A 15523-nucleotide genomic window follows, 5' to 3' on the forward strand; every position below is an offset into this window, starting at 1 on the left:
CCTGGCGACTTGTCCAGGGTGAACCCCGCCTTTCACCCGTAGTCAGCTGGGATAGGCTCCAGCTTGCCTGCGACCCTGTAGAACAGGATAAAGCGGCGAGAGATAATGAGATGAGATGAGATATTTAAAAAAGGCACAATTATCTGTAGGACATTTAAATGTCAGACAAAAGTAGCTTTTACATGACACATTAAAATATTGACTTTCATACCCGAACAGCGTATTTGGTGTCATGGTTTCTCAGAAGGTATTCAAGCGTTTAAAAGAAGCCACAGCCGAGCGCTCCAGCCCTGGTCATACATGTGACGTCTTGGGTGGCTGTCCTGTTCCCATCCCAGCTGTTCTGTCGCCACTAGTCTGCCCTGTTGAAACCCAACTCCCAGCTCTCCTCTTCATTTATTGCTGACAGGCCATTACAACTTTTGATTTACCCCATGTCCGGCGGTGTGACAGGCAGATGTGTCGCCCGTGTTTTTCACCTCCGATTTATAGGCCACCCCTGGCTGAAGATTTGTTTTGGGCTTGCCACTGAAGTTCTCTTTTAATCGGAGTAATATGACCTGGTGCGATATTTTATGAAGGGTCAAAGTAAATATACAGTGCTCCTCTTTAATCTCAGATTAGCAGGAGCGCATGAATTTGTTGTCTTTGATGAGGATGGTCAGTTCATCACGCGTCAGTGACTGTGCAGAATATCATCTTGTATGGCTTCTGACCCCTACGATAACACGCGCTGTGCTGTTTCCTCGAAAGCCTGTCAGGTTGGGCAGGCGCACGTGTGTGTGTGTGTGTGTGTATAGGCACGCAGGTGTTCCTCGTCCGAAGTGCTTACATATCGCTATTTATTTATGAAGGATTGCATACACGTCTAACCTCTGCGTGTGTTGGAGGGTTAGGTAATAGAATAACGTAATTAAATGACTTCCCCACATAGACCCTTCTAGAAATATTCAGCTCATACCAAAATAAACTGGGTATTTTAGGAACAGGGTCATATGAGTTGTCAATCTTTCATCCAGAACTGATCAATCTAGGACGAACTGAAGTGGAGCAAAATTTCTTAATGCTGCTCACCTCAGGAAGTGCCTAGTGAGCATATATTCAGTCAAGTGTTAAGCTGTAACACCTGTAACATACCAAAAGAGGTAATATGTGTCTTTCACAGTGTGTGTGTGTGTGTGTGTATTTTGAAACCTAGCTGCATGTTTAAGAGCAGAAATGCTGGGCTTGTATCACCTTTCACATGGGATCTCGCTCTCAGGGGGATTGAACAGTCACACGGAACGAGGACTCGCTGCCCCACACTGCGCAGTCATGAAACCGAAAGGCCCACGGAGCTCTTTACGATCAGTGTCCCATTATCGATACTTGCTGTGGCTGGTGCCTTGTGTCTCTGCTTAGAATGTTTACGATAGCACACTAATGGGCTTTGTGGTTTTTCAGGACCGTGTGATTTTAAGACCACACTAGAGGACGAGTTCTTCAACATGAACACAGGTATGATGAAGCCTTTATTAAAGATGTTACTGTGAAAGAATGGAAACAATGAATAGCTCAAGAGTTATCTTATTCCACAGCTAGTTAAAGACGTGTATTTTTTTTTGAAAAATGTTGACCTTAGGCTTGATTTGCAGGTTTTCATCGAATCATAATCTATCAGTAGCTTCGGTAAAGAGGCTTTATTAAAAATATAATTACATTTGTTTAAATTTCCAAAGCAAATTGTTATGTTAAATAAGTTTCTTGGCTAAAAAGAAAGAAAGAAAGAAAGAAAGAAAGAAAGAAAGAAAGAAAGAAAGAAAGAAAGAAAGAAAGAAAGGTTTATGGGGAAAATAAAAACCAAGCATTGGTATTGATTAGTCAGATGTATAAATGCTTGGTTACGATCGGATGATTATGCGGTTCCGCAGTGAAACGGAGTGAAAACGCTTCAATCCTCAGCCACCCATGTCATCAATCAGTGTCTTTATTTCCGCCAACTTTGTTAGAGGAGGTTATGTTTGTTTTTTTGTTCCAAACATAACTCAAAAAGTAGTGAAAGGATTTTGATGAAATGTTGAGGAAAGGTGGGACATGGGCCAAGAAAAAAATGGATTAGATTTTGATGTACAGTACTGTACAAAAGTCTCAGGCACACTATTTTTTTTTTCCATACAAACCTTGTTATGGATTTCTATTTTATGACGTCTACATTATCAAGTCAGGAAACTGTGGGTGGTAAAAGAGAGCAACTGGACTTGCTTGAAGATTCTTGAAGACGCTTCACCTCTCATCCGAAAGGCTTCTTCAGTTCTGTCTGCCTTAGCGTCGAGGTCTACCGGAAACCCACACACACAGATCAGTACCTACTCTTCGACTCTCACCACCCATTGGAACACAAATTGGGGGTCATTCGGACCTTGCAACACAGGGCTCAGAACATTCCTACAGCGGTAGAGGGAAAAGAGAAGGAGCAAAATCCTTCCAAAATCACATCAAGAAAGCACTTCAGAACTGCAGGTATCCCAACTGGGCTTTCTTCAAGAGCAGAAAAAGGAACATAACGGACAAGGAGGATAACAGGAACAAACACAAGAACATTGCCATTCCCTACATTTCTGGTCTATCTGACAAACTCAGGAGGATCTTCTACAAACACAACATTCCGGTACATTTCAGACCCAGCAACACCCTGAAGCAGAAACTGGTCCACCCTCAGGACAGAATAGCCAGAAACAAACAGGACAACGTAGTGTATGCAATCCAGTGCAACGAGGAATGCACGGACTCGTATATTGGGGCAACAAAACAACCGCTTCACAGGCGCATGGCTCAACACAGGAGAGCCGGTTCCTCAGGCCAGGACTCTGCTGTCTACCTTCATCTTAACAACAAAGGACTCTCATTTCAGGATTGCAACGTACGCATTTTAGCCAGAGAGGATTGTTGGTATGAGCGAGGAGTTAAAGAAGCCAATTTTGTCAACCTGGAACGGCCATCACTGAACAGAGGTGGTGATCTAAGACACCATTTATCAGCCACCTACAATGCAATCCTTGGCACACTTCCCAGACAACCGAATACACACCAAAACCCAGCTGTTTTCAGTGACTCACAGGAGGACAGATACCCCTTTTCCACCAAAGCAGTTCCAGGGCTGGTTCGGGGCCAGTACTTAGTTTGGAACCGGGTTTTCTGTTTCCACTGACAAAGAACTGGCTCTGGGGCCAGAAAAACCGGTTCCAGGCTAGCACCAACTCTCTGCTGGGCCAGAGGAAAGAACTGCTTACGTCAGCGGGGGGGCGGAGTTGTTAAGACCAACAACAATAACAAGACCGCGAAAGATCGCCATTTTTAAGCGACGAGAAGCAGCAGCTGTACAAACGCGAAGTCATCCAATATTATTGTTGTTGCCGCTGCTGCTGCTTCTTCCGTGTTGTTTTTGCTTTGATATTCGCGCCAAGGTTTATGTAAACGTAGCGCCGTAACTGACGCATACAGCGACGTAATGACGTATACAGTGATGTAATGACGTGGCTCCGCTTAGCACCGCGAACTATGGAAAAGCAAACTGGTTCTCAGCTGGCTCGCAAGTTGAACGAGTTGTGAACCAGCACCAGCACTGGCCCCGAACCAGCCCTGGAACTGATTTGGTGGAAAAGGGGTAAGAGAGAACTAACAACCACTGATCACCCCAACGACTCTCTAGGCCGTTCACACCCAGCCCCCAGTGACCCACACCAACAGGATGACTCAACGACACCTAAGGATTGCTTTTCATCCATGAGAGGATAAATACCTGATACTTCCTATTAGTCCGACAGAACTGAAGAAGCCTTTCGGATGAGAGGTGAAACGTCTTCAAGAATCTTCAATCAAGTCCAGTTGCTCTCTTTTACCACCCACAGTTTACTATGACCTGGATGACTGAGAATCTTCACAGACATATCAAGTCAGGACAAAAACATTTTAGAGTTCCAAACAGCACAAAATTAAATGTTACAGAAAAAAAATGTTTGTATCTGAGCAGCATATTACACAACAGACCGATTTTCAGATTAAAAAAGAAAACATAATGAAAGCTGCTGGGTTTTGGTGCAGAATGAAGAAGCGAGTGTGACAGTGTCCAGAAGAACTGTGGCTGGTTCTGTAAGATGCTCAGTAAAACCTACAGCTCATTTCCTTATGAAACTGCACTCACTGTACCCGAGACTACTATTTTTTAAAGTAAAGGGTCGTCTCACAGCAAATATTGACTTTGTTTCACTTATTATGGCTTCCTGCTGTTTATAGTATGTTTTGGGGATCAGGACACTTCGTCCAATGCCATTTCGTCCAAAGCTTTTTTCATACGCACTATCAATTATTTTGTACATGCGACAAGATCGAGATATAAACAAACCATAATTCTTTTAAGGGAGTGCATTAAGCAGGTTTATGACTGCATCTCCCGGTAATAAATGGAAATTAACAAAGCAATATATAACACCCCCCCACTAAACTCATGCTTAAATCGCGATTGATATACCTAATAACCTGGATGTACCTCCCACTGTCAGAGAGCGGTTGGAGACGGATGCAAGTGCAGAAGTAATGTTTATTAACAATCGTGAAAACGCACAGGCAAACAATCCAAAACGGCAGGCAATCTCGTAAACTTGAAACTAGCAAAAGGTCGAGCGAGGCACAAACAGGCTAAATCAGGCAAAGACAAAAACAGAAACTAAGAACAGGAAACAGGATCGGAACCCCAGGGAATCTACACGGGAGAATAAGGCTCGGTAAAGCCTAGGTCACAACCGGACGTACGATTTTTTTGGCCGTGCGATTTTTGGCATTTCCCAAATCGCTGCGTTTTTTTTTTTGTTCGTGGAGAAAGACGCACGTTGGCCGTAAGTTTGTCTTGCAATCTGAAAGAAAAACGTAAGCGCCCATAGAGTTTGTTTGACATGACAAAGAACCTCTGCGGCCAGTCTACGGCTCGAAAATCAGCACGTCACACGCGCGCCCTCCGTGCGTTTCACGCGCGCCCTCCGTGCGTTTCTTGCGTTTTTTTGCACGTAGACCGGCCGTAGGACCACATACGGCCGGTTGTGACCGAGGCTTAATGCGCACTGACGTGGTGTAATACTTCGCCCTGAACGTGCGTTTTCTCAGTCTTTATATAGGCACACTGATGCCTCTTGATCATGTGCAGGTGAGCCTCATTAACAGCGCACGTGCGAGAGTCTGCTCGGCGCGCGCACAGTCCAGAGCACGCCCGAGCAGACTCTCTCACGCATGCTGTTATTGAGGCTCACCGGCACATAATCAAAAGGCATCAGCGTGCCTATATAAAGACTGAAAAAACGCACGTTTTCTCAAATCTGGATCTCATATCCTTGGCAAGTGCGAGTATAGATTTTCTATGTAATTTGGTCTAATAAAATCGATCTCACCCCACAAGCGGCCCCAGCTGAACGCGCCCGAAGTTGACGCTTGCTGATTCCCATCGTTTCCGGTTTCGTTTTCATTTTGCAAAAATGTGTTTCGCTTCGGTCTAATTCCATTGAGAATTCCTCCTTTTTTCAAACAAACAAATACCTGAAATATAATTGATAGTGCGTCTGAAAAAGGCTTTGGGTGAAATTGTCTTAACTATTGGACGAAACTACCTGTATCCATTTTTTTTGAAGGTTGAAACATTTCATTTCATAATTTTTAAGCCATTTTTGTTTACAGCATTTCTTTACATGGGCTGAAGACATTTGCACAGTACTGTAAATCCAGATAACCCTGCGATAATCTGGCGATTTGTCCAGGGTGTACCCCGCCTCTCGCCCATGGTCAGCTGGAATGGGCTCCGGCTTGCCTGCGGCCCTGTGGAACAGGATAAGCGGCTACAGATAATGGATGGATGGATTTACAGTGCTCAGCGTAAATGAGTGCACCCCCTTTGAAAAGTAACATTTTAAACAATATCTCAATGAACACAAACAATTTCCAAAATGTTGACAAGACAAAGTTTAAGATAACATCTGTTTAACTTATAACGTGAAAGTAAGGTTAATAATATAACTTAGATTGCACATTTTTCAGTTTTACTCAAATTAGGGTGGTGCAAAAATGAGTACACCCCACAACAAAAACTACTACATCTAATACTTTGTATGGCCTCCATGATTTTTAATGACAGCACCAAGTCTTCTAGGCATGGAATGAACAAGTTGGCGACATTTTGCAACATCAATCTTTTTCCATTCTTCAACAATGACCTCTTTTAGTGACCGGATGCTGGATGGAGAGTGATGCTCAACTTGTCTCTTCAGAATTCCCCAAAGAAAATAATTTCTTTCCACCACAAAGGTGAAGGCTACAAGAAGATCAGCAAAGCTTTACTTATCAGTCAGAATACTGTAGCAAAAGTGGTACAAAAATTAAGAAAGATGGAACTGCAACCATCTCACAGAGACGTCCAGGTCGTCCACGGAAGTTAACACCTCGACAGGAGCGTCTTCTGATGAGAAGGGTTGAAGAAAATCGGCATGCAAGTTCACTGCAGTTATCTAAAGAAGTAGAAAGCCAAACTGGGGTGATTATTTCCCGTGACACAATACGGCGTACACTGCAGAGGAATGGCATGCATGGATGCCATCCACGAAAGAAGCCTCTCCTAAAGCCCAGGCACAAAAAAGCCTGCCTAGAGTTTGCCAGGGCCCATGCTGACAAAGATGAAGACTACTGGGACTCTATACTCTGGAGTGATGAGACCAAGATAAACGTTTTTGGAACTGGTGGCTTCAAAACTGTATGGCATCGCAAAGTTGAGGAATACAAGCAGGGATGAGAATTTTCCGCCGATCGGCGGATTTCCGACTTTTTCAGACCAAAATGATCGTTTTTGAGCGTGCGTGCGCAACATTAAGGTCTGCATCACGCATCTAAGAATGTGCGCACGCGAGGCAGACTGTGTGCAGTGTTGCCAGATACTGCTAACGTTTTCCATCCCAAAATATGTTCCAAACCCGCCAAAATGCACTTAAAACTGCCCAATGTGGCAACACTGCCTGTGTGCTTGTTCATGTAGCGCATGCCAGACAAAGAGCATCCTGATTGGGTTACTCAGCAAAATAAGCCAATCAGCTTTCAGTGTGGGCGGGCTTTTATCTCTTTTCTCGAGGACCGGAGTTTTCAGCTGAGTCAGTGCAGCCTACAGGATCGGCATGGCAGAGAGAGCGTGCGCGCCCCAAAAAACCAAAGTACAAAACCCACTTCAGCTCAGATTACACAAAAGAATCTCCCTGTCTAATAATAATATCCCTGTCTAATAATCATCTACCTTTCTAATAATCTCCCTGTCTAATAATAATCTCCCTGTCTAATAATCTCCCTGTCTAATAATAAAGAAAATAAATAAATAAATAGCCAAAAATCATTAGCCCCTGGAACCCCTGGGCCCTGCCCCCCTGGGCCATGGGCCCCGCCCTGGTTTTTTCAGACTTTTTAAATATTTTTCATTCTCATCCCTGATACAAGGAAAAATGCCTGGTGTCTACAGTGAAACATGGTGGTGGCAGTGTCCTTATGTGGGGCTGCATGAGTGCTGCTGGTGTCGGGGAGCTGCATTTCAGTGATGGCATCATGAATTCACAGACGTATTGCTCTATACTGAAAGAGAAGATGCTACCATCACTCTGTGCCCTTGGTCGTCGTGCACTTTTCCAACATGACTAAACACACATCTAAGGCCACTGTTGGATTTCTGAAGAAGAACAGGGTGAAAGTGATTCAGTGGCCAAGTATGTTTCCTGATTTGAACCCAATCGAACACCTATGGGGAATTCTGAAGAGACAAGTTGAGCATCACTCTCAATTATATTAAACTTTGTCCTGTCAACATTTTGGAAATTGTTTGTGTTCATTGAGATATTGTTTAAAATGTTACTTTTCAAAGGGGTTGTACTCATTTACGCTGAGCACTGTAAATCCAGATATGTATGTGGATCCAGGATTTTTTGTCTGTTCCCAACATAACTCAAAAAGTAGTGAACGGATTTTGATGGAATTTGTTGGTTCAAGCGATTAAATTTTGATGTTGATAATATGTGGCTTGGCGAAGGTATGCACTCTACCAAGCGCCCTTCGAATTTGTTTGTTTGCTCGTTCCCAATGTAACTCAAACAGCAGTGAACAAATTTAGAGGAAAGGTGAGCCATGGTCCAAGGAACAATTGATTAGATTTTGACGCAAATCTGAATATGTGGCTTGACGGAGGTCCACACTTTTCGGAGTGCCCTGCTAGTTGAGATTTGTTTTTGTAGCATGCTATTGTGCATTCAGGTCAAGGTTTCTGGGAAGTGCTGTGCAGTGCTCCTTGTTCATGTGCTGATTTTTGTAAATAAAAAAAAAAAAGAAGCGAGATAACTACAGTGCTAGGCTGGCACTCAGAACCCAGCCCTTCCTGATGCGTGGGATTCAGGAGGAAACTCACCAGGCACTGTCTAGCACGGTTACTGTAGCACCCCACCCTGGCTCTCTGCAAAACACTGCCTCTCACATTAGTCAGCTTGATGCGCTGTTATACAATTTCATTTTCTTCACACCGACTCCACTCTAATGTTGCTGAAGCACTGACATCTTGATCGTTCATAGCAGGGATGCAATACAATCATATTTTTTTAATTGTGCTCATTAGTCAGGGATAATCAACTGTGATACTGAGGAGCTTTTCACTAATTGCCGAGTGTTACATAGCAGTGTTTATTGTCTTTGGTGCATTTAATTACAAGCTCCTCATTCATATAATTTAACTGTTTGTTAGAATGTAATTATGTTCATGTCTAGAAATTAAGTTCTAAAACATCAATACTCGTGACATGAGCACGGAGCAGGATAATGTACAATCATTCTCGCCATACTTTATGGGATCATAGCATTTTATTAGATGCTCTTTTCATTACTTTATTACGTAAGTCCAGTGTGGGGGAAATAAGGAATTTTAAGCAGACTGTCACAGGACAGATAGGTCTGAAATGTTGTCTGTCTGTCCAAATTTTAGCCTGGGGGTCCGGGGCCCGCCTTAGGGCCCTGGAAGCTGAAGGGCTTTAGATGCCTGGAGATGGCTTCTCAGCTATTACCAGGCACATTTTTGTGATCTTCAAAGGCCAAATTACACTCCATATTAGTTGTTAATTACACTACAAATTAGGGCTGCACAATATATCGAAAAAGTATCGATATCGCGATATCATAGTTTGCGATACACATACCGCAAAAATTACTTAAATTTCGATAAAAGGCACATTTTTCTGTGCCGTCCAATCACATTTGAATATCAACAAGCGCCGCGGGATAACTCTGCCCCCTATTGCAAAACAAGTAAAAGCCTCGTGGTGATGGCGGAAGGTGGGAGCGGTAGCAAGTGTGGTGAGACAAACTTGTGTGAGGAGGAACTGGTTTCCAAAAAAAAATGCACGTCTGCTATTTGGAAGTACTTTGGATTCAGGAGGGATGACGTACTGCAAACTCGGGTACTTTGCAAGACATGTAAAACAGTGGTGGCAGCTACCAAGGGGAACACGACGAATCTCCATAAGCATCTACAACACAACCATAAACACCTGTACGAAGAGATCCAAGCTAGCATTAGCAGCAAACAGTCCAATGATATGCCAAGTCCTTCAACATCTAAAATTACGAAGGTGACTACAGTTCAGCAGAGCTTTGCTAGTATAACCCCTCATGAGACACATTCTAAACGCCACAAAGCCATAACGGCAGGCATAGCGAGATACTTGGCGAAAGACATGATGCCAATGACAGCTGTTACCGGCAGTGGATTTGTGGACATGATTTCAATACTGGACCGACGGTATAAAATTCCCTCACGGAATTATTTTTCTCAAGTCGCAATTCCAGACATGTACAACACGTGTCGAAAATCAGTTACACTTGAAGTAAGTGGAGCAGAGTACTACGCAAGTACTACAGACCTATGGTCAAATCGCACCACAGAACCCTACTTGAGTTTCACAGTTCATTTTCTGACTGAAGAGTTCGAGCTGAAGACACGATGTCTAGAGACTGTATACTTCCCCGAATATATTTCTGCTGCGCTCACAAAAATTAAGAGATTTAAAGATGATTAATGGACACCATTGCAGGTGTAGCCATGTTTTTCCAGTAAAAAATAATGTTGGAATGGAAGCGATGCATTGGGTGTTTTTTTTTTTTTAAATGCTAGACAGGGCAGAACGGCGAGTAGAGGTAAGAAAAACATTAATTATCGTGATACATATCGATATCGAGATATTCAGTCATGTTATCGAATATCGCATATTTTTCTGATATCGTGCAGCCTTACTACAAATTGAATATAATTGACAAGAAAATGTCAGAAGATTCAAGAAAAACATGCTTAAAGTTCTACCCAAGAAAACAGTAGCACGCACAGGTCAGTTCCATGTCGAGAAAAAAGTATGGGGGGCCAAGGGCGTTCCTGTTGGTTACAACTTACTGGTACTCATATACAGGTACTGTAATAACACTCATGAAACATGATGTCAACAATGACTGTTTTTTATACTGTGTTTATAATAAGTCGATAAGAAATTTAGTAATTAACAACGCGACTATTCTTGCATAATAGAGTTAAAATTTTGAGTCCAAGATTCCAAGTAACTTTGCAACAAAATGACTTTTAAAATGAATCAAAACTAGACATGAAAATATCATTTGGCATTCAGACTAAAATCTGCTGCACTAGAACTTGGAAAATAAAAAACTTTATTAAAATATAAATCTACATCCTACAAAGCATATGACTGTAATTCTTATTATGAATGGAAAAAAAATGCACATAATAATAATGATAACATAACCACCGATTGTAATAATTCTGTACTGCAAACTTTCATGTAAACTGAACAATCAACCGACTGGATCAATCAGATACTGTCAACCCGAAAACACTAGTTCAACTGCATTATGCAATAAAAACAACAGTGTATTATTATTGTCTTATTTAGTGTGCCACTCAGGGAGAGGGAGGTGCCTGTACATTTTGACAGGACTAGGACGTTTAGTGGCCAAGTTATGAATTTTTAAATCCCCTCGAGCGAGCGGCCGGAGCCAGGGCTCATGCTAAAGTTTTCTGCGAGCCGTGCTCACTCCTGACGTCAGAACGGATTGCGCCTGGGCTCGTTCGAAAGATCTCGGGGAGAAGGACGTGTCTGAAAGTTTGGCAGGGCTGGGACTTTGGGTGGCCGAGTTATGAATTTTTAAAGGCTGGCTCGAGCCAGGGCTCATATTAAAGTTTTCGGCAAGCAGCGCTTGCGCAAGGGATTCGGGGGCGAATAACAGGCCGAGGCAGGGTCGTATCGGGCCGTGCCTGGGCTGCTTCGAAAGGGCTCGGGGAGAGGGAAGTGCTTGTAAATGTTGACCGGGCTAGGACATTCGGTGGCCGAGTTATGAATTTTTCAATCCCCATATGCACACGAGCGGCTAGAGCCAGGGCTCATGCTAAAGTTTTCTGCAAGCCGTGCTCACTCCTGACGTCGGATCGGGCCGTGCCTGGGCTCGTTCGAAAAGTCTCGGGGAGAAAGATGTGCCTGAAAGTTTGGCAGGGCTGGGACTTTGGGTGGCCGAGTTATGAATTTTTAAAGGCTGGCTCGAGCCAGGGCTCATATTAAAGTTTTCGGCAAGCAGCGCTTGCGCAGGGGATTTGAGGGCGAATAACAGGCTGAGGCATGGTCGTATCGAACCGTGCCTGGGCTGCTTCGAAAGGGCTCAGGGAGAAGGAAGTGCCTGTAAATGTAGACGAGGCTAGGACATTCATTGGCCAAGTTATGAATTTTTCAATCCCCGCGTGCAAGAGTGGCTGGAGCCAGGGCTCGTGCTAAAGCTTTCCGCCATCCATGCTCACTCCTGACGTCAGAACGGATCATGCCTGGGCTCATTCGAAATGTCTCAGGGAGAGGGATGTGCCTGCAAAGTTTGGCAGGGCTGGGACTTTGGGTGACCGAGTTATGAATTTTTAAAGTCGGGCCCGCGGGGGCCCCCGTTTCACAGGCCGTGTTACGACATAATGTATTCGCCCATATCTGTGAAGATACTCAGTCGTCCAGGTACATAGTAATCTGTGGTTGGTAGAAGAGAGCAACTGGACTTGCTTGAAAAGTCTTGAAGACGTTTCGCCTCTCGTCCGAAAGGCATCATCAGTTCTGTCTGTCTAATAGGGAGTATCAAGTATTTATCCTCTCATGGATCATAATAGAATCCGAATCAGAATGCTGATGGCTGCATTGAAGGTTTCAATGCAGCCATCAGCATTCTGATTCGGATTCTATTATGATCCATGAGAGGATAAATACTTGATACTCCCTATTAGACAGACAGAACTGATGATGCCTTTCGGACGAGAGGCGAAACGTCTTCAAGACTTTTCAAGCAAGTCCAGTTGCTCTCTTCTACCAACTACAAATGTATTCGCCCAGTGTAACATTTTGAAGAAAATTAGAAGTAGATTAAACCCATATCTTTACAATTTTTCATAGGCCATCCGGTTTGATGCTTTTGAAATACAGACTGACATATTCGAATTATTTTTTATCGGCCATCCGATCCGATGCTTTTGAAATACAGACGGACAAATGCAAAAATTACCGGTAAATGTCCGCCGGTCCGGCCTTATTTCCCACACTGTAAGTCATTACGTATGTGTCACTTAATCAAAAGTTGCATGCAGATTGTTTTGAAGAAATCATAACTTGCCTGCTTGAATGCAGTTTGTGTTTTTTGTTTTGTTTTTAAATGCATGTGCTTTGGCCCCATGTTGGACATTTGTATGTGTGTGCTGCCACGCTTCTCACAGACAGCGGAGGACGAGCTCACAAGAGCACCACGCTCTCACTCACTCTAACCTCCATGAAGAGATTCCAGAGTTCCCCAAACCTATGTGGGCTTGCAGGTACTCTTTCTAACAACTGCAAACTCACACACCCACTACTTCGCTTCGGTACTAAGCAATAGACGTACACTACCGTTCAAAAGTTTGGGGTCACCCAGACAATTTTGTATTTTCCATGAAAAGTCACACTTTTATTTACCACCGTAAGTTGTAAAATGAATAGAAAATATAGTCAAGACATTTTTCTGGCCATTTTGAGCATTTAATCGACCCCACAAATGTGATGCTCCAGAAACTCAATCTGCTCAAAGGAAGGTCAGTTTTATAGCTTCTCTAAAGAGCTAAACTGTTTTCAGCTGTGCTAACATGATTGTACAAGGGTTTTCTAATCATCCATTAGCCTTCTGAGGCAATGAGCAAACACATTGTACCATTAGAACCAGGGCTTTGAACCGGTTCAAGGAACGAAAACGAAAACCGGGAACTTTTTCTATTTCACATGGAACAGAAACGAAACCAGAAACTTTATTATTTTTTATGCTCCGGAACAGAAACGCTTATTAAAAATAATGGTAACCGGTTAATACCGGTTTTTATTTCGTTCCTCAAAGTTTCCGTAGCATACAAATAAAAAAGTCATTCTTCTCCTGCGCAAGTTTCTATGACCCGCTGGGGTTCACTTCCTGTGTGACGTTCGCTGACTGAATGGAGAGAGCGGGAGGGTGGACTACTATCACGTCTCCACATCTTAAATAAGAGGTAAATATTGCAGTCTATCGTTATTCGAAAACGTCAATTTCAAACACGATATCAATATATTTGTTCACGTTAATGAGAGGCTCGCGAACATTAAATGACGTTAACCTCTGTTAGCCTATCAATGCATAGGGCCTGACTAGCCTTTGGTAACGCACTAAACGAATTATCTTTCATTTTTGGCACTTTTTCTGTTTGTGTAGATGGGAAGACATACTGAGAATCCAAATCGCCAACATTTGAAATAATAATTGTTTTGAATTATTTCTTGTCTTATTTAATGAAGGTTGTAATAGAATTAGCCTACGTTTGGCTTAAGCTGGATGAGACAGAGACATAATTTTATAGCCATTTGTTAAACAGCTGACAGGGAACGTAATTAACCGTTCCGGGAACGAAATTTTTTTGTTCTAACCGGTTCGGGAACGTCTATTTAATGGTGGAACCCAAAACCGGGAACGTCAAAATTCCGTTTCTGTTCGGAACGAACCAATAGGAAAAAAATTCTGGTTCAAAGCCCTGATTAGAACACTGGAGTGATAGTTGCTGGAAATGGGCCTCTATACACCTATCGAGATATTGCACCAAAAACCAGACATTTGCAGCTAGAATAGTCATTTACCACATTAGCAATGTATAGAGTGGATTTCTGATTAGTTTAAAGTGAGCTTCATTGAAAAGAACAGTGCTTTTCTTTCAAAAATAAGGACATTTCAAAGTGACCCCAAACTTTTGAACGGTAGTGTATACGGGACGAGTTTTCCCAAAGCATTATAACACAAAAATCTAAATCCGATAATCCTCCTGTAATCTTTAAGCTGGATCCAGACCGGTTTAGAGCTCAGTTATTATTTGTTTATAATGGAGCGATTTCTCAATTCTGTCTCCAGAAAAGAGACAGAAGTTAGTGTCGCGGTCTAAAAAGACCAGCAAGGGCATTGCTGATCATGCTGACCCGAACGGCTTATATAACCAGTGCCTTTTGGTCCCTTACATGTGAGATCAGTGTTTGCATATAAATTGACAACCTCTAGCCAAGAGTCAGTCTATGTTTAATCAGCAGGCAGGAATTCCTCTTCACTCGATAAGCATCATTCACCCCTGTCTCCTGCTTTCCTGCTTTCTCTCACTCCAAATAACCAGCACTCAGGGTGGTTTGTTTTGGGCTTCAGTAGCTGTAACTGTTCCTCCCCATTACTTAAAAGGAAACAGACTTTCACAGGGGCTGGATTGTTGCCATACTTGTACCGCTCCATGGCAACAATTGTGTAGCCCATTGCTTTTTTCCTCGCTGTTTTTGCAGCCTTATTTCATTTGGCAGTGACCCTTTTTGTTTGAGCGGCTTTACGGACTGACCTCACACACACACACACAGTTTTATTGTTGAATTATTTTGTCTGTGAGAGAAGATGTATGGGTCATAAATACGCACAGTAGCCTTGCTTTAAGTGAGCGTAAAGTTAAGTTAAAAAAAACCAATATCAAAGGACTTTATTAAAGAGTTCGTAATCAAAAATTCGTGTGTGACCTCAAAAAGAGTCAAGACTCTGCGTTCTGATCTTAATATTTGTTTCGCTTTACGTAATTTTACTTGATAAGAGCAAAAACTCTCTTTCATCACTCCATCCAGTCTGTCCAAAGATCTTCCTCGGTCATGTTCTCCTGCTGTGAGCCGGCGCGATGGTCTGAAACATAGCAATTATATCTGATGAGCCACAGAATATTCACACGCACCGGACACTGATGAGTGTTCTAGAGCTTTAGCCATCTCTACAGGTGCTGCGTAGCTTCGAATCTTGGAATATTTCATGCTACAAAGCCATATTCAGTACACGGTCAGGTCGAAGCTTTACGTATGAGTTTTATAAGACGTGTATCTCAAACACCTAACTGCCTCTTTTC

At 42.9% G+C, this 15523-nt stretch overlaps 1 protein-coding gene across 1 annotated transcript in view; it reads left to right on the plus strand.

The window, feature by feature from the left end:
* Nucleotides 1–15523, plus strand: part of sorbs2b (sorbin and SH3 domain containing 2b) — a 114411-nt gene that overhangs the window by 32221 nt on the left and 66667 nt on the right. Inside the window, exon 3 of the mRNA XM_060927870.1 lies at nucleotides 1444–1497. Within this exon, the coding sequence (XP_060783853.1) occupies nucleotides 1444–1497 (54 nt within the window). The remainder of the gene's footprint in view (nucleotides 1–1443; nucleotides 1498–15523) is intronic.

Source organism: Neoarius graeffei, chromosome 8 (assembly GCF_027579695.1).
Source record: "Neoarius graeffei isolate fNeoGra1 chromosome 8, fNeoGra1.pri, whole genome shotgun sequence".
NCBI classification, from domain to species: Eukaryota; Metazoa; Chordata; class Actinopteri; order Siluriformes; family Ariidae; genus Neoarius; species Neoarius graeffei.